This window comes from Schistocerca gregaria, chromosome 4 (genome assembly GCF_023897955.1).
Source record: "Schistocerca gregaria isolate iqSchGreg1 chromosome 4, iqSchGreg1.2, whole genome shotgun sequence".
NCBI classification, from domain to species: Eukaryota; Metazoa; Arthropoda; class Insecta; order Orthoptera; family Acrididae; genus Schistocerca; species Schistocerca gregaria.
Genome location: NC_064923.1, coordinates 249228548 through 249254588, shown reverse-complemented (window position 1 = coordinate 249254588; position 26041 = coordinate 249228548). Strand labels below are relative to the sequence as shown.

The 26041-nt window shown below is 39.1% G+C and overlaps 1 protein-coding gene across 6 annotated transcripts in view; it reads left to right on the top strand.

The window, feature by feature from the left end:
* LOC126365975 (guanine nucleotide-binding protein subunit beta-5) overlaps window positions 1–26041 on the top strand; it is a 180606-nt gene that overhangs the window by 91080 nt on the left and 63485 nt on the right. For all 6 annotated transcript variants that reach the window (XM_050008777.1, XM_050008780.1, XM_050008782.1 and 3 more), the window contains one exon: window positions 16175–16293. In XM_050008777.1, coding sequence (XP_049864734.1) covers window positions 16175–16293 — 119 coding nt within the window. The remainder of the gene's footprint in view (window positions 1–16174; window positions 16294–26041) is intronic.

Here is a 26041-nt window from a genome sequence, read left to right as displayed (position 1 = left end):
GAAAGGTAATGTTCAATAGCAGTAAGGCCATGGGCATTAGGGATGTTAGTGTAAACTGAAGTGGCATCAATAGTGGTGAGCAGGGCACCAGGTGGTAAAGGAGCAGGAACTGTGGAGAGTTGGTGGAGAAAATGGTTGGTATCTGTAATACAGGACTGTAGGTTGTGGGTAATAGTTGTTGGTCTGCGAGAGCAGAGTTTCTCTCTGTGGGGGCACAGTAACTATCCACAATGGGGAGTCCTGTTTGATGGGTTTATAGATCCCAAATGGCCTTGCCATCAAATTACCCATCTTCAGCTGCAACCTCTCCTTTCACAATTACCTCTATCTGTTCAGATTCTGCCAGTCCTTAATCCTCATCAACAAAGTCCTGCAAAATCATGACAGTCAGGCCCAAACCTTGTTGCAATACCTTTTTCCATCTGTAAAATTCTCCTGCTATGCAATCTCAAATTCCTGGCTCCCTTATTGCACATAGAAACTCTTGCCCTCCAGGAACTAGAGCACCATGCATAATGCCACTTCAGAAAACTCTCCACCGTGTTCCCTTCCTACTCCCTACTTGGACTACCACTATCCACCTCCTCCACCTCTACTACAACCTCCAAACCTCCCCCACATCCCTTCACATCTGAAAAACTCTGCCTTGCAGAGCCACTACACTTACCCCATTCTCAAAAACTCACTCCCACCACACTATTGAATGCAGAACATATACAGACCTGAAAAACAGTCATGAACCTTTCCTCAAAAAGCCTCAGCCCCACAGAAATAGTTCTTTCTGAAGGCCTCACATTTTGCTCCACCACCAAATTAAATCTTGCAGAACTTGTTAGAGACCTCTCCGTCACCTGGTCCCTACAGTGGAAGCACTTTTTCGTCACCAACTCTATCAGTCAGACTTGACCAAAGACCAATGTTGAATCCTGCCTGACTCATTTCACTCCTCCATCCAAATGTTATCCATCTACACTGCCTCCAGATCACCCCCTGTTAACTTTCCTGAATTTGTTGATCTCAAATCTTGCATTGCCATCATTCTCCAAATCCGTCAACATGCAAGCCAACCATACATCTGCAGAAATAACCGTAACCCACCACATAAAAACGTATCCTGACCTTATAATGTTACCTGCTGACAAAGGCTCCACTATTGTTTTTTTGAACTGCAGGATTGCCTATCAGGAGAACTGCCAGCTGTCATTCATCCAACTGCGAACCCTGCCACAGTGACCCCATTTCACAAATGCAGCAGGATCTCCAGTCTCTCCTCGAATCCTTAGGCCTATCACAGAACCTTTCTCTGGAGTCCATCTCTCTCCTTGCTCCTACCTCCCTACACTCCTACATTTTACGTGCTTCCTAAGATTCATAAACCCATTGTGGCCGATTACTGTGCCTAACTCTCTTAGACCCATACATTCAGCCTATTACCCACAACCTCCCCTCCTATATAAAAGATACCAGTTCCACCACTAACTCTCCATAGTTTCTGCTCCTGCTAACATCCCTAATGCCCATGGACTTGCCACTATTGAACACCACCTTTCCCAACGCATGATGGATTCCAAATCTACAACATCCTTTCTAGTCACCATGACTGAATATATCCTCACCCGCAATTACTTCTCCTCTGGAGGCATCACCTACTACAAATCAAGGGTATGGCCATGGACACCTGCATGGCACAAACCTATGCTAACCTATTCAAAGGCTGTCTATACCCAGAATCCCAAACCTCTCACCTGGTTCAGATTCACTGAAGACATGTTCGTGATCTGGATCAAGGGTGAGAGCATTCTATCCACATTCCTCCAGATCCTCAACACCTTCTTCCCCATTAACTTCTCCTGATCCTCTCAACCCAACAAGCCGCCTTCCTCGATGTTGACCTCCACCTCAAAGATGGCTGAATCAGTACCTCTTTCCATACCACACCTACCAACCACTAGCAGTACCTCCACTTCAACTTCTGCCATCCATTCCATACCAAGAGATTATGTGTATCACACCTCTGTGCAGGGAGAATAAACATCATTAAGTGAAAGAATACCTGGATGAGTCTCTTCCATATGGCCTTGCTATCCATGTCTATCGCATCTGTAGTGATGAGAAGTCTCTCTTAAAATATACCAAGGGTCTCACTGAGGATTTCACAGACTGTAATTATTCTCCAAATCTTGTACAAAAGCAAATCTCGCATGCTTTTATTTCTCCAGTCACCCACTATAACCCAAAATCCCACCAACTGGCCACAGATGAACATTCCCCTTGGGACTCAGTACCACCCAGAACTGGAGCAACTGAATCAGATTCTCTGCCAGGGTTTTGACTACCTCTCGTTGTACCCTGAAATGAGGAGTGGCCTACCCACTATCCTTCCCACCCCTCCCACAGTGGTATTCTGCCACCCACCGAACCTACAAAGTATTGTTGTCCATCATCCCTACACAACCCCTGCTTCGAACCCCTTTGTCCCATGGCTCATATCCCTGTAATAGACATAGATGCAAGATCTGATCCAAACATCCTCCCACCCCAAATTACTCCAATCCAGTCACTAACATCGTCCATCCTATCAAAAGCAGGGCTACCTGTGAAACCAGTCATGTGATCTACAAGCTAAGCTGCAACCACTGTGCTGCATTCTATGTGGGCATGACAACCAACAAGCTGTCTGTCCGCATGAGTGGCCACCAACAAACTGTGGCCAAGAAACAGCTATACCATTCAGTTGCTGAGCACACTGTCCGACATGATGTGCTTCATTTCAATGATTGCTTCACAGCCTGTGCCATCTGGGTCCTTCCCACCAACACCAGATTTTCTGAATTGTGCTCATTGGTCATTGTCCTTACCCATCTACCCCTTCCCTGTTCCCATTCCAGCACTACACAACCATCTATTCCACCAACACACCCACAGTCTTTGTACTTATCTTCTTTTCTTCTTCCCCCTCTGTCTAACCTCCCGATCACACCTAGCTGCCCTACTGTCTCCTCACCTCATACCTGTGTACTACCACAAGCAGCACTTTACTGTCCCTCACCCCTACTATGCTATCCCTCCCCCTCTCCCAGCCTCCTCCTTATTCTCACTGCGTAACTGATTTTCTCATCATGTGCTGCTGTTCACAGTCTGGCCTTAGCAGCCAGAGACTGTGTGTGTGTGTGTGTGTGTGTGTGTGTGTGTGTGTGTGTGTGTGTCATCTACTTCAGAAGAAGGCCTTTTGGCTGAAAGCTTATTTACTTGTTTAGCAGTCTTTTTATTGTGCCTGTTTGTAATTCAACATGTCGTCTATATGATAAGTAGCGGTCTATCCTTTTCATAATAAGATCATTGTTTCATATTGGATTTTTATTGTTTGACGAGAGAGACAAAATTCATCTGAAAAACAATGTTATTGTATCTGCCTTAAGAAGACTACAGTTCTGTGTTTGTCCACTGCTTTAGATTGTTCATCTGCTGTTTCATATTGTATATCCACTCTTTCAGAATTTTTAATACACTTTTCCCTAGCAAATTGGATGCATGAAACCTTATTGGTATTTTGACAATATTATGAAAAGAATAGTTGATTCTTACCACACAGCAGAGATGCGGATAGGCACAACAGAGACTGTCAATCAGTACTGTTTTCTGTTGTTGGCATTTTGTATGAAATAAAACTTTATAGTGTAACCTTTTGCATTCCTATACTTTTAACTGTTGCATATCTACTTTATTCATTAGTTTTCTTTTCATGAATGTAACTACGGCTGTCATCTGACTTTCTACTGCTGGTCATATCACTGGCACTACTTAATTTACCATGAATACATAAGACTAAGTTTATAGCTGAACTTCTAAACACCACAAAGAAATATTAATATTTTTTTTTCATTCTGCTTTGTTCTGATATGATCTTTCTGTGCCTACTTAGCAATTCCACTATCATTCAGTCTTTTCTCCAACCTTGTGCTTCCTGATTTGCTTGAAGTCAGTGTTACTCGATTCTATCTCCTAAATGTATATCTAAGCTTTCATATTCTTGACTGCACGTAGTTTGATACATAAATATCTATACTCCATGCATTTTCCTATATTTAAAAATAATGATGTCTTTTGAGTAACTGATGTGGTAATCCTGGTGTTAAAAGATGTAGTGAACTTGTCAAACATTATAACGTATTAAGACCTACCATTTCGAGAACATAAATGGCAGACAGAAATAATGAGAGAACATTGTGCACAGTAGTTCCATACCCAGGAATGTATTTTATGTTCCTTTTGGCATCTTTCAATTATCAAATAAGCTACAATTCCCTCCTAATATGAAAAGTGAGAAGAGAACAGTGATCATAGTTTTAGCACTGAATAGTGAAATGTGCTATAATTTTCTGGTGTAGTTCTACTTTGTGATAACAGCTTTTACAGTTGCATCAATAATAAATCAATATTAACATTTGAGGCTGAAGAGTAGTATTTTCCTTACTGGTTTGTGAGACATAAACAACTGATGATTAGGTGACTAAACATTCAGATGAGGAAACAGGGATCAACATATTGGTGCAGTTAAAATGTCTGTCTCTGAGCAAAGTGAATGAATTGGCATATTGGATGAGGCACTACACTAAAATCTGAAAGGAACACGTTCATATCTGTCTGAGCTTCTAGATTTAATTTCACTATGATTACCCCTCATCAGTTAAGGCAAGTGACAGACGCTTCCTTTTACAGGGTGTTTCAAAAATGACCGGTATATTTGAAACCTCAATAAAAACTAAACGAGCAGCGATAGAGATACACCGTTTGTTGCAATATGCTTGGGACAACAGTACATTTTCAGGCGGACAAACTTTCGAAATTACAGTAGTTACAATTTTCAACAACAGATGGCGCTGCAAGTGATGTGAAAGATATAGAAAACAACGAAGTCTGTGGGTGCGCCATTCTGTACGTCGTCTTTCTGCTGTAAGCGTGTGCTGTTCACAACGTGCAAGTGTGCTGTGGACAACATGGTTTATTCCTTAGAACAGAAGATTTTTCTGGTGTTGGAATTCCACCGCCTAGAACACAGTGTTGTTGCAACAAGATGAAGTTTTCAACGGAGGTTTAATGTAACCAAAGGACTCAAAAGCGATACAATAAAGGATCTGTTTGAAAAATTTCAACGGACTGGGAACGTGACGGATGAACGTGCTGGAAAGGTAGGGCGACCGCGTACGGCAACCACAGAGGACAATGCGCAGCTAGTGCAGCAGGTGATCCAACAGTGGCCTTGAGTTTCCGTTCGCCATGTTGCAGCTGTGGTCCAAATGACGCCAACGTCCACGTATCGTCTCATGCGCCAGAGTTTACACCTCTATCCATACAAAATTCATACGCGGCAACCCCTCAGCGCCGCTACCATTGCTGCACGAGAGACATTCGCTAACGATATAGTGCACAGGATTGATGACGGCGATATGCATGTGGGCAGCATTTGGTTTACTGACGAAGCTTATTTTTACCTGGACGGCTTCGTCAATAAACAGAACTGGCGCATATGGGGGACCAAAAAGCCCCATGTTGCAATCCCATCGTCCCTGCATCCTCAAAAAGTACTGGTCTGGGCCGCCATTTCTTCCAAAGGAATCATTGTCCCATTTTTCAGATCCGAAACGATTACTGCATCACGCTATCTGGACATTCTTCGTGAATTTGTGGTGGTACAAACTGCCTTAGACGACACTGTGAACACTTCGTGGTTTATGCAAGATGGTGCCCGGCCACATCGCACTGCCGACGTCTTTAATTTCCTGAATGAATATTTCGATGATCGTGTGATAGCTTTGGGCTATCCGAAACATATGGGAGGTGGCGTGGATTGGCCTCCCTATTCACCAGACATGAACCCCTGTGACTTCTTTCTGCGGGGACACTTGAAAGACCAGGTGTACCGCCAGAATCCAGAAACAATTGAACAGCTGAAGCAGTACATCTCATCTGCTTGTGAAGCCATTCCACCAGACACGTTGTCAAAGGTTTCGGGTAATTTCATTCAGAGACTACACCATATTATTGCTACGCATGGTGGATATGTGGAAAATATTGTACTATAGTGTTTCCCAGAACGCAGCGCCATCTGTTGTTGACAATTGTAACTACTGTAATTTAGAAAGTTTGTCTGCCTGAAAATGTACTGTTGTCCCAAGCATATTGCAACAAACGGTGTATTTCTATCGCTGCTTGTTTAGTTTGTATTGCCGTTTCAAAGATACCGGTCATTTTTGAAACATCCTGTATAATGGCCTGGTTAATTTCCTTACCATCCTTGACCGGTCCTAACTTGTGCTCTTTCATTAATGACCTTGTCATTGATGGGAAATTAAATTCTAATCTTCCATCTTTCATTTATTTGATGAGTTTTCTGTGATATGACAGGTAGACTCAAATTAAGTGTTTCTTTCGTAGCTTTATCCCAGAACATTATGCCATTAGACTTTAATGGATGGAGTTATATAAAAATTTCTAAACACATTCATTGTGGAAGAGTGAAGATATTTTTGTCGATTCTCATCCTCGAAACAGGTGGAACCCTCTCTTTCTGGACTCTTGAGTGAACTGCCCCTCATTCATAAAATTCGCAAACCTATTTCTCTTTCCTTCTTGAGAAAGGAACTAAAAATTCAAAAGAGCTATTTCTACTTTTATACAGGTTGGAGAAAAACTGTGACATGAAATTTTAATTCTGGATAGCTGATGCCAGTAGGAACCAAAATGACTAATGTTGTCTAGGTTGACAACGCACCATTTTTAAACTACGGAAACTTGTCACCACACACTCCGATTGGCCATGGTATTTCCCTGTTGCCGTTCATCGGTTGACAGGCAGTGCTATGGTTTTCGGTTCCCACATACAGACATCCCTTGCCCCGTCACTGACCCAACATGATATACACATGTGTCGAATAGATAGTGTTGCTTGTCTCCACCTCACGTCAGAGGCATTCACATGTAAGCTTCGCTGTGGAGCACACACATTACCTATGATTTAGTCATATAGTAAGCATGGTGGCACACTATTCGTTTGAAGAACAATGAGATAAGGTTTTTGTTTACGGATTAGACGAAGGTAAAAAGCTCGATGGTTGTATGAGGAACAGTACCCAGCAAGACACCACTCATACCCGCATACATGTATAGCAGTTCACCAGCGACATGGCGAAACAGGTTCATTAGCAGGATATCATGGTGATGCTGGAAGACCGTGAACATTATGAAATGCTTCGTTTGGACACGACATGGGGGTCACTCATCGGTTAGTGTGTGATGTTTTGAGGGATGACAGCCAGCGTCCATTTAGTTTCCATCCTGTCCAAGACCTAAATCCTGTGGTGGCCTATGAACACAGGCTAGGGTTTTGCTGGTGGTTTCTGCAATGTGTTGCATGAGATCCCAACTTTGCCGCTGTTGTGTTGTTTACCGATGAGTGCATCGTCCGTTGGGATGGCCTTTACAACACTCGAAATGTTCATTACTGGGCAAGGGGAAATCCTCATGTCACATATGTTCATGGACACCAGGAATGATTTTCACGCAGCATTTGGGTAGGCATTGTGGATGACCATCTGATTGAGCAGGTCCATCTGCCTCATAGACTTACCGGTGCAAACTACCTTCGCTTTTTGCAAGAAACTCTACCTGACCTGCTGGAAGATGTTCCCCTGGACATACGGCTACACATCTGGTTGCAGCTTGATGGGGCCCCCGCACCTAACAGTCATGCTGTGCGTGGATATCTAAATGAACTCTTCAACGGCTGAGTAATTGGCAGAGGTGCTCATAGGATATGGCCCCCACAATCACTAGACCTCACGTCTTTCGACATTTTCCTGTGGGGATTCTTCAAGGTTCTATTTCACCCATCCGGAAGTGAACCATCTAGAAACAAAGAGGAATTAATGGATCACATTCAACATGCCACCAATCACATCAGGGCAATGCCAGGAATCCTTGAAAGAGTTCGACATACCAAGCTTGTGTCGCATCAGAGGGTCACCAGTTCAAGTACCTGCTTTAAGTAAACAATGTCCTAGCTACAAAAAAGGCCCTTTTCATGGCAGACACAATTTGTAAAAGACTTACTGTACACAAACTACCAGCTGTTGATGGGTTTGTTCACTGTTCGTCTTATCATGAAACTACAATGGATGTGTTGGGACCCTGGCAGATTTGCTCTGAGGCACCCGAGAGTGGAAGGCTGGCACGCCACCACTGAGTGTGCAGACCACTTTAGATACATCACGATCTCTGGCAGGCAAAGCATTCGTGGTCATACGTTGTCCAGAGCATCCGGCAACAGGAATCCCTTGGTTAATCGGAGCATGTGTGGTGCCAAGTTTTCGTAGTTTAAAAATTGTGCCTTGTCGACCTACACAACATTAGTAATTTTGGTTCCTACTGGTGTCAGCTATCCAGGGCTAAAATTTCATGACACAATTTTTCTCCACTACTTAGAAATTCATCTCCTGAAGGTAAGAAATGTCCGACCATTATGAAATTATTTGAACAGTTAATTACTGGTGTGAAAACATACAAATGTAATAGTAATAAAGCTGTCTATTAGTCTTATCCTTTTTTTAATCCCTCCATTCCTTAAATTTTACTCCAGATAAATATATTTCATAATACCTCATAAAATCATTTCCCAGATAACAACAAAAACCTTTTTGAAAACCCCTACAAAATAAACAAAGAACTGCATTAGAAATTATCTACTAAATAGTAAACAGTGCTCCCAGTTCTGTTCATTCATGGCCTGAATCATTTCATTTCCAGTTTTGTTCAACCAGACATGTGGTTTCACAATGGTCCATTTGTATGACTAGGTTTTTCTCTCCTTTTTAGGGTTCTGTAACTCAGGTGGTAAAATCAGAATGCTTGTGGGATCACTTTGTTGTCTGCCTGCCTGTCCATTTGACTGTTAAAAGCCCTTTTTCTCAGGAACATACTAAGGCCAACAGCCCCTTGGCGATGTAAAAAAATCGAAGCTTCCAAGTCAGTGCAGTCAAAAGATACAACTATTTGTGTGATATATTTTGGTATTGGCAAACTACCTCACTGAAACCAGTAGGCAAAAGGGAAGGTTTGACAGTGAACCAAAGGAAAGAATATGAAAATGGTAAACTTGTAATTATATTGCACATGGAAATTTTTTTTGTCTTTTCTTATGTCTATTCATTCATCTATTAAGAACCCTTTTTCTCAGCAACTGATAGACTTATCCAATTGAAGGTTGTTGTTGTTGTTGTTGTTGTTGTTGTTGTTGTTGTCTTCAGTCCTGAGACTGGTTTGATGCAGCTCTCCATGCTACTCTATCCTGTGCAAGCTTCTTCATCTCCCAGTACCTACTGGAACCTACATCCTTCTGAATCTGCTTAGTGTACTCATCTCTCGGTCTCCCTCTATGATTTTTACCCTCCACACTGCCCTTCAATGCTAAATTTGTGATCCCTTGATGCCTCAAAACATGTCCTACCGACCGATCCCTTCTTCTAGTCAAGTTGTGCCACAAACTTCTCTTCTCCCCAATCCTATTCAATACCTCCTCATTAGTTACGTGATCTATCCAACCTTATCTTCAGTATTCTTCTGTAGCACCACATTTCGAAAGCTTCTATTCTCTTCTTGTCCAAACTAGTTATCGTCCATGTTTCACTTCCATACATGGCTACACTCCAAACAAATACTTTCAGAAACGACTTCCTGATACATAAATCTATATTCGATGTTAGCAAATTTCTCTTCTTCAGAAACACTTTCCTTGCCATTGCCAGTCTACATTTTATATGACCTTCATCAGTTATTTTACTTCCTAAATAGCAAAACTCCTTTACTACTTTAAGTGTCTCATTTCCTAATGTAATTCCCTCAGCATCACCCGATTTAATTTGACTACATTCCATTATCCTCGTTTTGCTTTTGTTGATGTTCATCTGATATCCTCCTTTCAAGACACTGTCCATTCCGTTCAACTGCTCTTCCAAGTCCTTTGCCGTCTCTGACAGAATTACAATGGCATCGGCGAACCTCAAAGTTTTTACTACTTCTCCATGAATTTTAATACCTACTCCAAATTTTTCTTTTGTTTCCTTTACTGCTTGCTCAATATACAGATTGAATAACATCGGGGACAGGCTACAACCCTGTCTCACTCCCTTCCCAACCGCTGCTTCCCTTTCATGCCCCTCGACTCTTATGAGCACCATCTGGTTTCTGTACAAATTGTAAATAGCCTTTCGCTCCCTGTATTTTACCCCTGCCACCTTTAGAATTTGAAAAAGAGTATTCCAGTCAACATTGTCAAAAGCTTTCTCTAAGTCTACAAATGCTAGAAACGTAGGTTTGCCTTTTCTTAATCTTTCTTCTAAGATAAGTCGTAAGGTCAGTATTGCCTTACGTGTTCCAACATTTCTACGGAATCCAAACTGATCCTCCCCGAGCTCCGCATCTACCAGTTTTTCCATTCGTCTGTAAAGGATTCGCGTTAGTATTTTGCAGCTGTGACTTATTAAACTGATAGTTCGGTAATTTTCACATCTCTCAGCACCTGCTTTCTTTGGGATTGGAATTATTATATTCTTCTTGAAGTCTGAGGGTATTTCTCCTGTCTCATACATCTTGCTCACCAGCTGGTAGAGTTTTGTCATGACTGGCTCTCCCAAGGCCGTCAGTAGTTCTAATGGAATGTTGTCTACTCCGGGGGCCTTGTTTCGACTCAGGTCTTTCAGTGCTCTGTCAAACTCTTCACGCAGTATCGTATCTCCCATTTCGTCTTCACCTACATCCTCTTCCATTTCCATAATATTGTCCTCAAGTACATCGCCCTTGTATAAACCTTCTATATACTCCTTCCACCTTTCTGCTTTCCCTTCTTTGCTTAGAACTGGGTTGCCATTTGAGCTCTTGATATTCATACACGTGGTTCTCTTCTCTCCAAAGGTCTCTTAATTTTCCTGTAGGCAGTATCTATCTTACCCCTAGTGAGATAAGCTTCTACATCCTTACATTTGTCCTCTAGCCATCCCTGCTTAGCCATTTTGCACTTCCTGTCAATCTCATTTTTGAGACGTTTCTATTCCTTTTTGCCTGCTTCATTTACTGCATTTTTATATTTTCTCCTTTCATCAATTAAATTCAATATTTCTTCTGTTACCCAAGGATTTCTAGCAGCCCTCGTCTTTTTACCTACTTTATCCTCTGCTGCCTTCACTACTTCATCCCTCAGAGCTACCCATTCTTCTTCCACTGTATTTCTTTCCCCTATTCCTGTCAATTGTTCCCTTATGCTGTCCTTGAAACTCTGTAAAACCTCTGGTTCTTTCAGCTTATCCAGATCCCATGTCCTTAAATTCCCACCTTTTTGCAGTTTCTTCAGTTTTAACCTACAGGTCATAACCAATAGATTGTGGTCAGAGTCCACATCTGCCCCTGGAAATGTCCTACAATTTAAAACCTGATTCCTAAATCTCTGTCTTACCAATATATTATCTATCTGATACCTTTTAGTATCTCCAGGATTCTTCCATGTATACAACCTTCTTTTATGATTCTTGAACCAAGTGTTAGCTATGATTAAGTTATGCTCTATGCAAAATTCTACCAGACGGCTTCCTCTTTCATTTCTTAGCCCCCATCCATATTCACCTACTATGTTTCCTTCTCTCCCTTTTCGTACACTCGAATTCCAGTCACCCATTACTATTAAATTTACGTCTCCCTTCACTCTCTGAATAATTTCTTTTATTTCATCATACATTTCTTCAATTTCTTCGTCATCTGCAGAGCTAGTTGGCATATAAACTTGTACTATTGTAGTAGGTGTGGGCTTCGTATCTATCTTGGCCACAATTGAAGGTTATACCACTTATTAAGGACTACAGTCCCTTGGCAGTGTAAAACATAGAAGCTTCTAAGTCAAAGCAGTCAAAAAGTATGGCCATTTATGTTACATATTTTGAAATCACACTCTCACTCATCAAAGCCTGTAGGATACTTCCAATTGATCTACAGTCACGAAATTTGGCAAGAAGTAAGGTTTCACAGTAAAAGTAAAGAAAAAATCCAAAAATTGTTAATTTGTAATTGTATTGTACATGAAAAATACATTTCTTTTGTCATTTGTTATCTGTCTTCAGACAGTGAGTAGTTCTGCAGTCAGGCTGACTGGGTCAAAACGGTAAAAGTCGAACATCAGACAAGGAATGTCCTTATTGCTCAAATGATGCATTTCAGAATCTAGCCATCATCAGGTATGCAGGAATAATCACTGCACATACGTATGGCATTTCAAGTTGTATGTGAAACAAACATTTGCCGTCTGTCAGTGTTTGTTTCACATACAACTTGAAGTGTCATATGAACATGCAGTGATCACTCGTGGATTTCTGATGGTGGGTAAATTCTGAAGCACATCACAATAAACTCATTCCTTGCCTAATGTTTGACTTTTACTGCAGTGACGCAGTCAGCCTGAACAGAGAACTACTGATTGTTATAACAATTGTAATCTGTCTTCAGCATGACTTTACATCACATTTATTTATTTATTTATTTCCCCCTTCGAATCATCCATCTTTGGGGTATGTAAGATCAATCACTTCGTAGATGCTTGTGCTCTCCTTTTCTGCAAATAGTTCTTATTCTATCTGATCTCTTCTTTCTTTCCTCCTCTGATATGTGAATCTGATATCTGAATCGGTTTCCTGGTGTTGATCTTGATTTGGAACGTCTTAGTTTTGTCTTTGGACAGTGTCTTGGCTGTACCATTCTTTAACATGACTTCAGTAACCTGGAGATCTCTCAAATCCTTTTCCACTTCCTTAAACCTGTTGGGTTTAGTATTGCTTGTGATTTTGGAATTTGGGACCCATGATCTACCTCAAAATTTTCCTCTCCTTGATTTCAAATTTCTCCATTTGCCCTTTTCTCCCCGTGACTAGTGTCTCTGTTGCATAGAGTGCTTCTGGCTTAATTATTGTGTTATAATTTCTTATTTTGGTGTTCCACGAGAGGGCTTTCTTATTGTATACGTTGTTGGTTTTCTGGGAAGCTAGTTCCATTTTGGTCCTTCGTGTTTCCATTGCTTTCCCTTCAAGGTTGTTCTAGTCAGTGCATTCCCCTAGGTACTTGAAACTCCTAAACACTTCTATTTTTTGAGCTCATACTTTAGTTCTCGTAGGAACATCTAGTATATTCGTTATAATTGTAGTTTTTACCAGTTAAACTTAAAACACTGCCCTTTCAGGACTATCTGTATTATTCACATTGCTCCCCAAGAACTCAACTAATGCCCCACATAAAACTACATTTGGTTCTTCCAAAGCCATTTGACCTTGAAATAGATTGATTCCACACCACAGTCTCTCAAATTCACAATGCTTTAATCAGTTCCACCCTATAAAGATTATATTCTGACACAGAACGGATAACTTCAGCTTTTATGGTTTGCAATGTATTGAAGTTTCAGCCCAGATGCCACACAGTAAGTTTGCCAAAAACGTATAAAACAGTCAGTTCTGCTGAGTACTTGTGGGTCCCCCTGAAACAGCAAATCCGTATCAACTTCATGAAAGTTGCATTGAAGTCTGCAGTATAGGACATGCCATAATACTTCTGTCATCTCATAATAAGACTGGAATGTCAGATTCTTGCTCTACTGAAACCAAAGAATGGTTGCTTGGTACTAGAAGAACCAACAGTGAACATACAGATAACGCACAAGCAATTTAAATTCTGGATGTGTGCCTAGACAGAAAGTATCTTTCAATATGATTAGCATGAGGTACATCTCTTGTATTTTTAAGCCCTGATTTTGTGCATAAACCAATACAACAGTATGGAAAAGCTTTGAACTCTTCAGTTTTGCAGTGGAATGTTTACAGTGATGTACAACAAAAATACAATTTTTTGGGGTTGCATTGAAAATGTTTCATCACACAAATCTTTTAAAAAGTGAAGTCAAATTTTATTGCTTCTTATGAATTCCTGGTGGAAAAATTAAAATGTGTAACATAAAATTTCTTGTTCCATACTTTCAAGAGTAATAATTAATCTGTAACCATGTATACTTGATTCATAAGGATCAGTGTCTATATTATTGTATATTAGATAATACGAGGGTTGTTTTTTAAGTAAGGGCCGTCTTTATTTTAAAAAAAAAAAGCTACGAATACTTTTGTAAATAAAACTTTTATTTTCTGATTCTACACACTTTTACCCATTTTTCTACATAGTTGCCTTGCTTATTTAAGCACTTGTCATACTGTACAACCAAGTTTTTAATTCCCTCTTCAAAGAATTCGGCCGCCTGCTCCGACAGCCAAGAGTTCAGGGCCGTTTTCACTTCATTGTCGTCATTGAAGCGCTGCTCGCCAAGATGGTGTTTCAGGTACCGGAAAAGGTGAAAATCGCTAGGAGCAAGGTCGGGGCTGTATGGTGCATGGTCCAAAACTTCCCAGACAAAAGAATCAATCAAATCTCAAGTCTTTTGAGAGGTGTGAGGCCTAGCGTTATCGTGCAGGAGCAAAACTCGTTTTGTCAGCATGCCGCGACTTTTGTTTTGAATTGCTGTGTGGATCTTCTTTAGAGTTGCCCAGTAGGCATCTGAGTTGATTGTCGTTCCTCGTCGCATAAAGTCCACAAGCAAAACACCGCGCTGGTCCCAGAACACAGTTGCCATAATCTTGTGCTTTGACAGTGTCGGTTTGGCTTCGACCTTGACGGGTGAGGTTGTGTGTTGCCATTCTATCGATTGTCGCTTGCTTTCGGGAGTGATATGGGATACCCATGTTTCATCTCCAGTGACAGTTTGACTCAGCATGTCATCCCCTTCTTCCTCATAACAAATCAAAAAGTCCAATGAAGTGGCAAATCTCTTACCTTTGTGGTCCTCTGTAAGGAGTCTGGGTACCCACCGAGAACACAGTTTCTTAAAGTTTAGGTTTTCAGACACAATTTTGTACAAAACCGATCTTGAAACTTGTGGAAATTCCAAAGAAAGAGTGGAAATTGTGAATCTTCTGTCCTCATGAATCTTTGTTTTGGCTGCAGCCACCAAATCATCAGTGATCACAGAGGGCCGGCCTGAGCGTTCTTCGTCATGGATGTTTTGACGACCATTTTTAAACTCTCTATCCCATTGATGCACTTTACCTTCACTCATTGCATTCAAGCCATAAACTTCTGTTAACTGACGATGAATTTCTGCAGCTTCTCATGGTCAAAAAACGTATCACTGACTGTATCACACACGCGGCGGGCGATTCAATAATCATAAACATTATAAAGTAGCACAGCGATGCGTACACGTCAGCTACAGAGCTGCAACTTACATCAGTGTGAACAGGAAGGATGCCGGCAAGTGGCGCGGTGGCTTGTTGCGGTGTCCGCGCGAACTACGGGACTATACACGCAAACGGCCCTTACTTAAAAAACAACCCTCGTAGTAGAACTGCCTTCATGTAACAAGTCAATATGTAATTTGTGCAACTATAACCTCCAATGGCAAGTATAATTAATGAAATTTTCTCATCCCATCTACCAAGAAAGGCTGGTTTTAGGCACATTGGTTTTGGGCAAAAAACCAAATTTTCAAAGCTAATAACTTTACTTGGTTGATAGCCTGAGAATATTTCCTGGAATTTCACTTCAATCCTTATGTTTCATCCTGATACATCTCTCCCCCCCCCTCTCTCCCCCTCTCTCTCCCCCATCCCCCCTCTCTCCCCCTCCCCCTCTCTCTCCCCCCTCCCCACTCTCCCCCCTCTGTCCCCCTTCTCTCTCTCTCTCTCTCTCTCTCTCTCTCTCTCTCTCTCTCTCTCTCCCCCCTCCCTCCCTCCCTCTCTCTCCCCTCCCTCCCCCGTCTCTCTCCCCTCCCTCCCCCTCTCTCCCCCACCCTCACCTCCCGCACCCCCTCTCTCTCACCCCTCCCACCGGTCCTTCCCCCTCTCCCACTCCTTCCCTCTGTGTGTGTGCGTGTGTGGACGCGCGCGTGCACGTCCTCGTGCGCGTGGGCGCGCAAGCCGGTGCTTGTGCATGTGGGTGTGTGCATACAACATACACAAACACACACATATATATTCACATCATTCATTGCAGTACGATTGTAAGCATTATGTTGCCATATGTCTCTTTTCAATTCAATTCTTAGGATGGGAAAATGATTATATGGGATGCATTTACAACTAACAAAGAACATGCTGTTACAATGCCTACTACATGGGTGATGGCTTGTGCATATGCTCCATCAGGAAATTTGGTTGCATGTGGGTAAGTTACAGGTTTAGCTGGTTGCATGCTATGTTATTCCAGAAAGTCATTTTTTCCTTTGATGTTGTGGAACTGTAAGCCTGGATATGTGCTTTAGGTGAGCTGCAAGAAAATCCCTACTTCGGAAATAGAAAGTTAATCCCTTTTTTTTTCAATTGTTTGGCCTGCATTATGGTTTCACTTGGTGAGAGCATTGGCTTCCTTACTTGCATGCTATTCTGTTTAATGTAACTTTTAAGTAATAGTCAGTGAATGCCGTTAAACTTTAGCATGATACCATTTAAGCAAAACAGTGCATTATCAATCGTTGAAATGGCATAGTGAGAGCATAAAATAAGACTGTTGCAAAATAAAGAAAAGATAAATGTTTATACAGATTGCATGAAAAGTTTTTAGTCCCCTTCATTTTGACATTGTTCTAAGTGCAATTTGGAAATGAAATAGGGTATTTTCAATTTTCATTCATTTTTTAAATGTTATCTCCTTTCTTCATTGTTTTTGCTTATTAAGTTAACTGTTTTACAAACACACGTGGTGATCATAATTTTTGCTGTTCTTGGTCATTACCTCTTAAAAAACTTCAGCTGCACTCAAGTTATATTATGAAATAAAAAATATATTGTTATGCTGTTCAAAACAAGAGTTCATTACAAACAAAAGCAAAAAGCAGGAAAATAAAAATAATTTTTTTCAGACCACAGAAATGTGTAAAAGTAATTGATGCACAATAAGAGAGAGTTTTTCATAAAAATGAGAGTCTTATGTTAAAGCAGAGATAATTGCATTGTATACACTGACACATTTATGCCTCAAGATGGTTGGTGGTAGCAGTTAAAATTTTGAGTTGACACTCATTGTGAAAAACTTACATTACCTTGTCTTAAAATGTTACATTGTTAAACTTATGTCTTTAGAACACATACAGCTTGATTCTGAGAATCTAGAAATTTTATCTAGGAGTATGTTTGCCAGATAACATAAATTTTCAAAGAAGGTAATGCACTATAAGTAGAGCACTGGCATATTTTGTTGGATCTAGGTACCAGTGCAGGGATCTTCATAATTAGTCTTATGTGGACCGAAAATATAGTGAACTGTAATAAAGATTCACTGAAACTCCATGTGTGGTAAGTGTTATGGTGATTACCCAAAATATTTTGGCAAAATTTTAATGTAATGGATGGTTTAAATTATTTCAGCTTTTGAGTTCCTTAATATGCAGTTTTCATTGTTTACCCTTAGTATATATTGTAAAACATCATCTCAGTAGTTTCATACTGCTAATTATTCTTGGAATCTTTGTAATTCAGGCAGAAGCTCAAAGTTTCAAGGAAAAACATCACTGCCTCAATTCAAACTTGCAATATCCAGTTTTAAGTATTTTTATAAGGTTATAATCTTTTGATCAGTTATGAAATTCCCAGTTTTATTTTAAAATTATTTTGATGAAAAGACTTATATTTGATCTCTGGTTGTTGATAAATTCAGTTTTTTTATTTCTCTGACCTCAGTTGTTTTGGGAATCTGCATGTATTAACTAGTATGTGCTGTCTTTGGGTATTAAATCCTTGCATCTCTTTAAGTGTGGAATAAGTAGTAGATGGATCTTTCTTGTTGTTAGTGACCTGTTGTATATATATGCTATAATGTGTATGGACATCATATACTCTGTAGCACAGTATAAAATTTTTTAAATTTACTATTGCTGACACCTGACTATTTGTCATGAGAGATCTTGCAACTCTGTACTTTATCCTGTACTTCACTGCCTCAGTTAAACACTTTTTTTTATAAGCTGACTATACAGTCATTATTTGACTGATAGTAACTAGTTGTATCATAAAAATAAATATGCTGCTGACAATGGGACTGACTCTCTTTGATTTGGCCCATACTTTATGGGATTTGATATCAGTGCCCCAACAGCAATCTCCTTAAACATCACCTAATTTAAAAAAAGAAAGAAAGAAAACAGAAAATTGCCTTTGAAGTATCTATTATTCACAAGTGTGGTTAACTACCAAATATTTTTTTGTTTAGTAACATAAACACCTATAGTTTAGTGTGTACTGCTATGGTCTAGAGATCATAAAGTTGCTAATTCAAATCTCAGTAGTAGCAACTTTTGTTTATTCAAATTGTATATTTAATATCAAATGGTGATGTTAATGAACAAATATTGAATCATACTACATAATAAAAACAATATATTTTATTTTTAATTATTGCTTGTTTAAAAATAAATTAAAATTTAATACATACTTGTGAAATCCTTATTGTTATATAATAAAATTATATGCATTAATAATACTCTTCAAACTCTGGAAATAAAAAATAGTATTTTATTTTCTGTTTGATGTTTCAGATTTTTTTTTTACAAAGTTTTGTTTTGTTATGACACACATTTTTCATCCAATTAGTAATTAAAAATAAAAAGATTTTGTGTTTACTAAAAGTTATTTTTCAATATTTATTAATAAACATGGATTTTTAATAAAAGCAAAAAAGTGTTGCTACTACTGTGATTCAAATGAATGACTTTACATAGAATTCAGTGCTGTGTACTGAGTGTGTGTGTCTTATTTAAATGTATTGTAGTTCTTTAGGATATTGATCTCTGGGCACAGAGTTTCAGTTGGTATGAAGAAAAGGACCAGTCCACAAGGTACTCTTGAGAGATGGTAAAACGAAGAATATATTTTAATTTTGTTTAATTTGTTAGCCTGTATAAAAAGTTGCAAATTCTATAATTAAGAGAAGGGTACTCAGCATTAATTTAGCAGTTATGGTAAGTGGCAACTTACCACAAACTATCATGTAACATGTTTCATAGTATCACATGCACATCCTCACAGTCAGTGTAATCAACTGTTTAATGCTGCATAACAACCACAGACTGTACTCAGTACTACCAGTGACTCCCCAGCTAATTTACATGCATTCTTCCCTTTTATTACAGTGAGGGAAATTTTCTGCAGCCTTGGAGAGGTTTTTCTAGCTGGCTCACAACATTGGAGTTTGTTTAAAAGGACCAGGGATGTGCGTCTACATGCTCTTTGATTCATCAGGTCTAGAATCCTGTCATGGAATGGGAGAGTGTTTTTGCCTTCCTCCCCATGCCACATTAATTATAATAAAATCCACAGCAGTAGAAGCTTGTTTAACTTATTTAGAGAATTATTGCGAGTCAGAACTCACAAGGTCTGGTGCAATTGGCCGGTGATATTCCTACGCTGGGAGAAAGAACCAAGTTTCAGTTAGACAAAACGTGCCATTAGGAGATGGGAGAGTAAAGACTTGCTGCCACACGACTGATGAGACGAGGCATGCTTTCATATAGAAAGGTGTCTCCACTTTAGCACTGAGTACAGTGGGCAAGTTGGACTCAGAATTGCCAGCCAGTTTTGCCATCGCCTTCCACATTCGCTCCATGTGAGACTGCTAAGAATGAGCTGGTGATGCAGTGACCAAGTCAGTGGTGCCACAATGCTTGTTAACTTTCATCAGTGGTTAATTCCACAGCTGTAACATTTATGGTGAGCTAGTTGCTTCCATTATGCATTTTTGTGATTCTACTGGTGTTCATACTTATTTTTCTGAGTTCTTTCTTCAAACCACTAACCACTCTTGCAGTCGTTGGCAGTGTCTGTAATTTATTCTCATGATTATGCTTCTATTGTGGTCACTAATGTACCAATATTAGATTTCCCAATTATGAGGGTAGTTTGATAAGTTTGGTAAATTTCCGTGAAAGAGTGCAGCATTTTTGTTGTACTGTCATGGTTGGTAAGCTTGATTATTCCAAGGGTCATATTAAGAATTTCAACAATGTACAGCATACAGTTCAGTGTTGGAAGCCATCTGAATTGGTCAGTGAGTCAACTGTGATTGAAAATGAAAAAAACTGTGTTTTGTACTATTATCAAACATTTTCATTTGCATTGGTGGACTGCCACACAGAGCAAAACAGAATTGGACTCTGCGCCATCATTGAAGACCATTTGCTTTTGGATTAATGAATGTAAATGTGAGTTTACATGCACCAAAGACAAAGCCCACTCCAGCTGCCCATTTGAGGTTCCTACAAAGGAAACCAATGAAAAAATCCATGATACGGCAATGTCAAATAAAGCTTTGTGAGATATCCTGCATGGAGAAATGGCTGTGAAGGTGGTGTGTGTGAGGGCTGTGAAGAAGGTGTGTGTGAGGTGGGCACCACGACTGCTCACAGTTGATCAAAAGCACATCTGCCACAACATTTCAAGACAATGTCTGGTGATGCTTAGTTGCAATCCGCATGACTTTTTGTGCCGATTTGTGACTGTTGATGAAATATAGATCCATCATTAGACACCAGAGTCAAAACAGTGGACAAATGCTAGCGAAAGTACACCGTAGAAGGCAAAGACCGTTTTGTCAGCTGGTAAGGTGATCACCACCGCTTTTTGGGACTCCCAAGGTAGAATCCTCATAGATTACTTGAAACAAGGCAGAATCATAACTGGACACTACTATGCTTCATTGTTGGTTCATGTGAAATTTGTTTTGGCTGAAAAGAAGAACAAAATTGGCACAAAAAAGTACTTTTTCACCAGGATAATGCAGCATCCCACACATCAGTGTGATTTGGGCATTAAATTGGTTCCTCATCCACTCTATTCAGTCGCAAGTGACTGCTTCCTGTTCCCTAATTTGAAATTTTGACCTGGCTTGGGAAGAAATTTACACCAATGAGGAAGTTATAGTTGCAACCAATGAATATTTTGCAGAGTTTGACAGAGCCTATTGGTCGGATGAGATGAAAAAGGTGGAAGGTCGCTGGAGCAAGTGTATATCCCCCAAAGGAGACTATGTTGAGACTTACCAAACCTCCCTTGTATAGTCTCGTATCTATTTATTAATTTTTTTTTATCTCAGTGGGCAAGTCATTTGTGGACGCTTCATGGTAATAAACTCAATGTTTCCAGTGACCGCTACTTTCTGTTGTAGATAGATGACCACTTTCATTAAAATATCCATGTGTGGTGTGGTAACCATATTTTCATGCTTTATTGGTCCATTGCCATTAGTGATTATTTAATAAGTTTTTTCCCTTGTATGACATTAATATTTCCTCGATCTTTTTTTTGAGCTTGCATTATCTGTAGGTCACCAGGGATCAAACGTATAGCATCGCAGGGGCATGCTAAACAGCTCAACTGTCACCTCACATTAACAGGCAAGCACTGAAAAAAGAACACACAAGAATCTATGATTGTATGGGTGGCAAGCATGGCGAATATGTAGACATACATAGTGATGAGTGGGAAGAGTAAATATCACTAATGCTAACATTTGGGAGATTTCTATCATGTGGTCATATGAAAAATCTTGGACATGAGATGCCTGATGTGACTGAGGTGGACTGTCTAGCAAGAATTGTTGCTACCTGTTATATTGTTTGAACTGCACTTTTTTAACAGATGTGATAGAATATTATGTAACAGTCTCGTGTCAATGTAGAAGTTGGGAGATGCCACTTCAAACAACGTTTTCAAATATACCATTTTCGCAAGTATGCACATAAACAGAGTTATTACAGAAATGTATTAACATGACTTTTTATCATCAGTAAAGCAGTGGTAATATTGGAATTTTGTCATTTTCACTTATAATTATCTAGTCATTCTGCACAAGCATTCCTAATCTTAAAACTAATAATTCTGCTCTTTGCTGTCATCCTTGAAAACCTCTATCAGTATTGTGGAAAAAGGATTTTGTATAATAGGAAAATGAATAGTCCAAAAATGTAACCTATGTTGCACAGTTAGATGGAAAAATAATATCCTGACATGTGAGATTGTAAAATGAAAAATCTTGTTGTCTTAAGATGAATCCATAAAATTGTTGAAGATTATGTTGTATAGTGTATAGGTTGCCAGTTCAGTGAAAATGTGTCATATTATGAGTCAAAAGATTTAAATCCTCAATCACTGTTGTGATTTACTTTGCAAGACTAAAGCAAGTTTTGACCTTTGGAAATGACATGAGTATGTGAATCATTTTAGTATGCACTGTGATTTGGATCATCATCATTTTCACTTCAAACATTAGTGTTTCTCTTTTTTTGTGATACCCATCGCTTCCTCCACCTTCCTTGACTTCTCCCAGCTATCTTAAATCTTCTCATCTGGAGAGCTAATCTTGTTCTTTCAGGTGTTCATTCCAGTCTTTCCTATTTTTTTTCTATTTTATTGAGGATATTAAATATATTCATTTATTTCCTGATTTCCAAACTTCCAGATCTGTTGGCTTTTGTGCACATCCCTTTCCTGCTCTTAGATATCTCATCTCTGTTGATTGGATGCAAATTTCTTAGTGTTTATGTGTAACCCACAATTCACTTCTATAAACAAGAATTTTGTTATAAAATTTCACTCCTATTCCTTTGTGTGTTTCATTTGTTCCACGTATATGCTAAAACTTGGCTAATTTTTTTCTACGTCTTTGTGATAGTCATATGTGATGCCGCAATCTAAATGGTGAAAATGTTAAACCTTGTCTGTTATTCTGTTGTAAAAAAAAATAAATAAATAAGAATAATAATTTAAAAAATCAGAACTTTTGTCGCACAACATGCTTTCTTTTGATTTTTGTCTTTTTTTTTCTAAAATTGTCAAATACTTTTTACAAATCATACTTAATAAATGTATTCCCCTCTGTACATTATCTTCGTTTTCAGCGTGCAGTGTGGAATTGTCTGCATATAAAAGACAATTAAATTGGAAATTTCTGTTAATCTTAATTCCCTTGTTAAAAATCTCCTTCCATTTCCAGATTGCATAATCAAAATAAATGTTTAAAAGGATGGGTGAAATGTTGCACCCTTGTCTATCTCCTTTGTGCTTATAGTCTGTGTTAGAGTACCATTTACATCAAAAATTATTACCATGTATCTGCGCAGATTATTTAAAACATTTATTAACTGTTGTGGATGTTCACTTTTCCTCCTAAGTCCCACAGTTTCTCTCTGTCAACAGAAATTACGAACATTCCAGAATTTTTTGAACAGACCACATATATGAATTTCATTACAGATCAGTCTCATTTACAATGAAAATAGTCAAATATGTAAATAATATCAATACATATTACATGTTTGTGGATTATTCATAAAATATCAAATATAATTTCTTCCTAGCATGTTTCCTAGCTTTAATAAAAATGTGCTTCATTTCAGTAATAACAATCTTTCGAGAATGACCCTGGCAGACAGAATAATGCTTTGCAGTTACTTAGTAAAACTTATTTTAATTTGACTCTGTTCTTTACTTTCAAATAACATCAGATTTAAAACATGTGTTATAGACAACGATTGTAACTGTATTTCACTGATTTTAAGGTAATAGTGTGGTTCCAAACATTCCTATCAACTACTGTCTTTACTTGAGGCAAGAGGAATACAATGTACAGATTTATTTCATCCTAACACTTCCCAAAATATAGCATTCCTTATACTGTCCTTATTTGGCTATGCTTAGGATTGCTGTTGACATGTTATTAGCTTTATAATTAATTTATGTAAGAATCTGCTCTTAAGAAACTTTCATGCTTCTGGAATAGCTCTATTTCTCCACAGTTTAGTAGTTCAGAGTTTATGCTATCTATACCAGGAGCTTTTGTGTTATTTGCAGAGGTGAGGTCTTATCTTAGTTCATCAATACACAAATCATCTATGCATCCTATTTCAGTTTCATCATCTCTAATTCTCTGTGTAGCATGTTTCTTTGTACCACAAGTTCTTGTAATGTTCTATTCATTTTGCACAATGGATGTTGCATATTTGAGCAATTTCTTTTTCTGTTTGAATAGCGCCTTTTCTTGATGTTGTAAGCTATCATTTGCCTTCTGTGAATGTAGCCTATTATTATGCTTGTAAACCTTTAAGTTCTCCCTGTAACTGGCAGGATAGAGGAAGAAAACAGCATGCCACACTTATTGGACCATATCAATTGATGGTGAGATCAGCTTCAAGTTGTTGAGTGCTTTTCAATGTCAGAATACATTGTGTTAAGAATGTAGGCAGTTTGTTTATGCCTACTTGTTTTTTATCCATTGTACTTTTTGTTTTGTTGTGTTTACAGCAGAATAATAGTTGGGGAGGTCAGTGTGAGATGGATGTACACAATAAATTGAAGATCTAACATTCTAAATTGCTAAGGACTGAAAGTAATATTTGAGATATAACAAAAAATATATGTATAAACTACACTGCAAATTGAGATAAAATTGCATTGAACTGTTCAGAAAGAGAGAATTAAACACTTGAGAGCAGAAGGTATCTTACACACGTTGTTGTTGTTGTTGTTGTTGTTGTTGTTGTGGTCTTCAGTCCTGAGACAGGTTTGATGCAGCTCTCCATGCTACCCTATCCTGTGCAAGCTTCTTCATCTCCCAGTACTTACTGCAACCCACATCCTTCTGTATCTGTTTAGTGTATTCATCTCTTGGTCTCCCTCTACGATTTTTACCCTCCACCCTGCCCTCCAATACTAAATTGGTGATCCCTTGATGCCTCAGAGCATGTCCTACCAACCGATCCCTTCTTCTAGTCAAGTTGTGCCACAAGCTCCTCTTCTCCCCAATTCTATTCAATACCTCCTCATTAGTTATGTGATCTACCCATGTAATCGTCAGCATTCTTCTGTAGCACCACATTTCGAAAGCTTCTATTCTCTTCTTGTCCAAACTATTTATAGTCCATGTTTCACTTCCATACATGGCTACACTCCATACAAATACTTTCAGAAATTACTTCCTGACACTTAAATCTAGACTCGATGTTAGCAAATTTCTCTTCTTCAGAAACACTTTCCTTGCCACTGCCAGTCTACATTTTATATCCTCTCTACTTCGACCATCATCAGTTATTTTGCTCCCCAAATAGCAAAACTCCTTTACTACTTTAAGTGTCTCATTTCCTAATCTAATTCCCGCAGCATCACCCGACTTAATCAGACTACATTCCATTATCCTCGTTTTGCTTTTGTTGATGTTCATCTTATATCCTCCTTTCAAGACACTGTCCATTCCGTTTAACTGCTCTTCCAAGTCCTTTGCTGTCTCTGACAGAATTACGATGTCATCGGCGAACCTCAATATTTTGATTTCTTCTCCATGGATTTTAATACCTACTCCGAATTTTTCTTTTGTTTTCTTCACTGCTTGCTCAATATACAGATTGAATAACATCGGGGAGAGACTACAACCCTGTCTGTCTCCCTTCCCAACCACTGCTTCCCTTTCATGCCCCTCGACTCTTATAACTGCCATCTGGTTTCTGTACAATTTGTAAATAGCCTTTCGCTCCCTGTATTTTACCCCTGCCACCTTTAGAACTTGAAAGAGGGTATTGCAGTCAACATTGTCAAAAGCTTTCTCTAAGCCTACAAATGCTATAAATGTAGGTTTGTCTTTCCTTATTCTTTCTTCTAAGATAAGTCGTAAGGTCAGTATTGCCTCACGTGTTCCAGTATTTCTACGGAATCCAAACTGATGTTCCCCGAGGTCGGCTTATACTAGTATTTCCTTTTGTCTGTAAAGAATTCGTGTTAGTATTTTGCAGCTGTGGCTTATCAAACTGATTGTTCGGTAATTTTCACATCTGTCAACACCTGCTTTCTTTGGGATTGGAATTATTACATTCTTCTTGAAGTCTGGGGGTATTTCTCCTGTTTCATACATCTTGCTCACCAGATTGTAGAGTTTT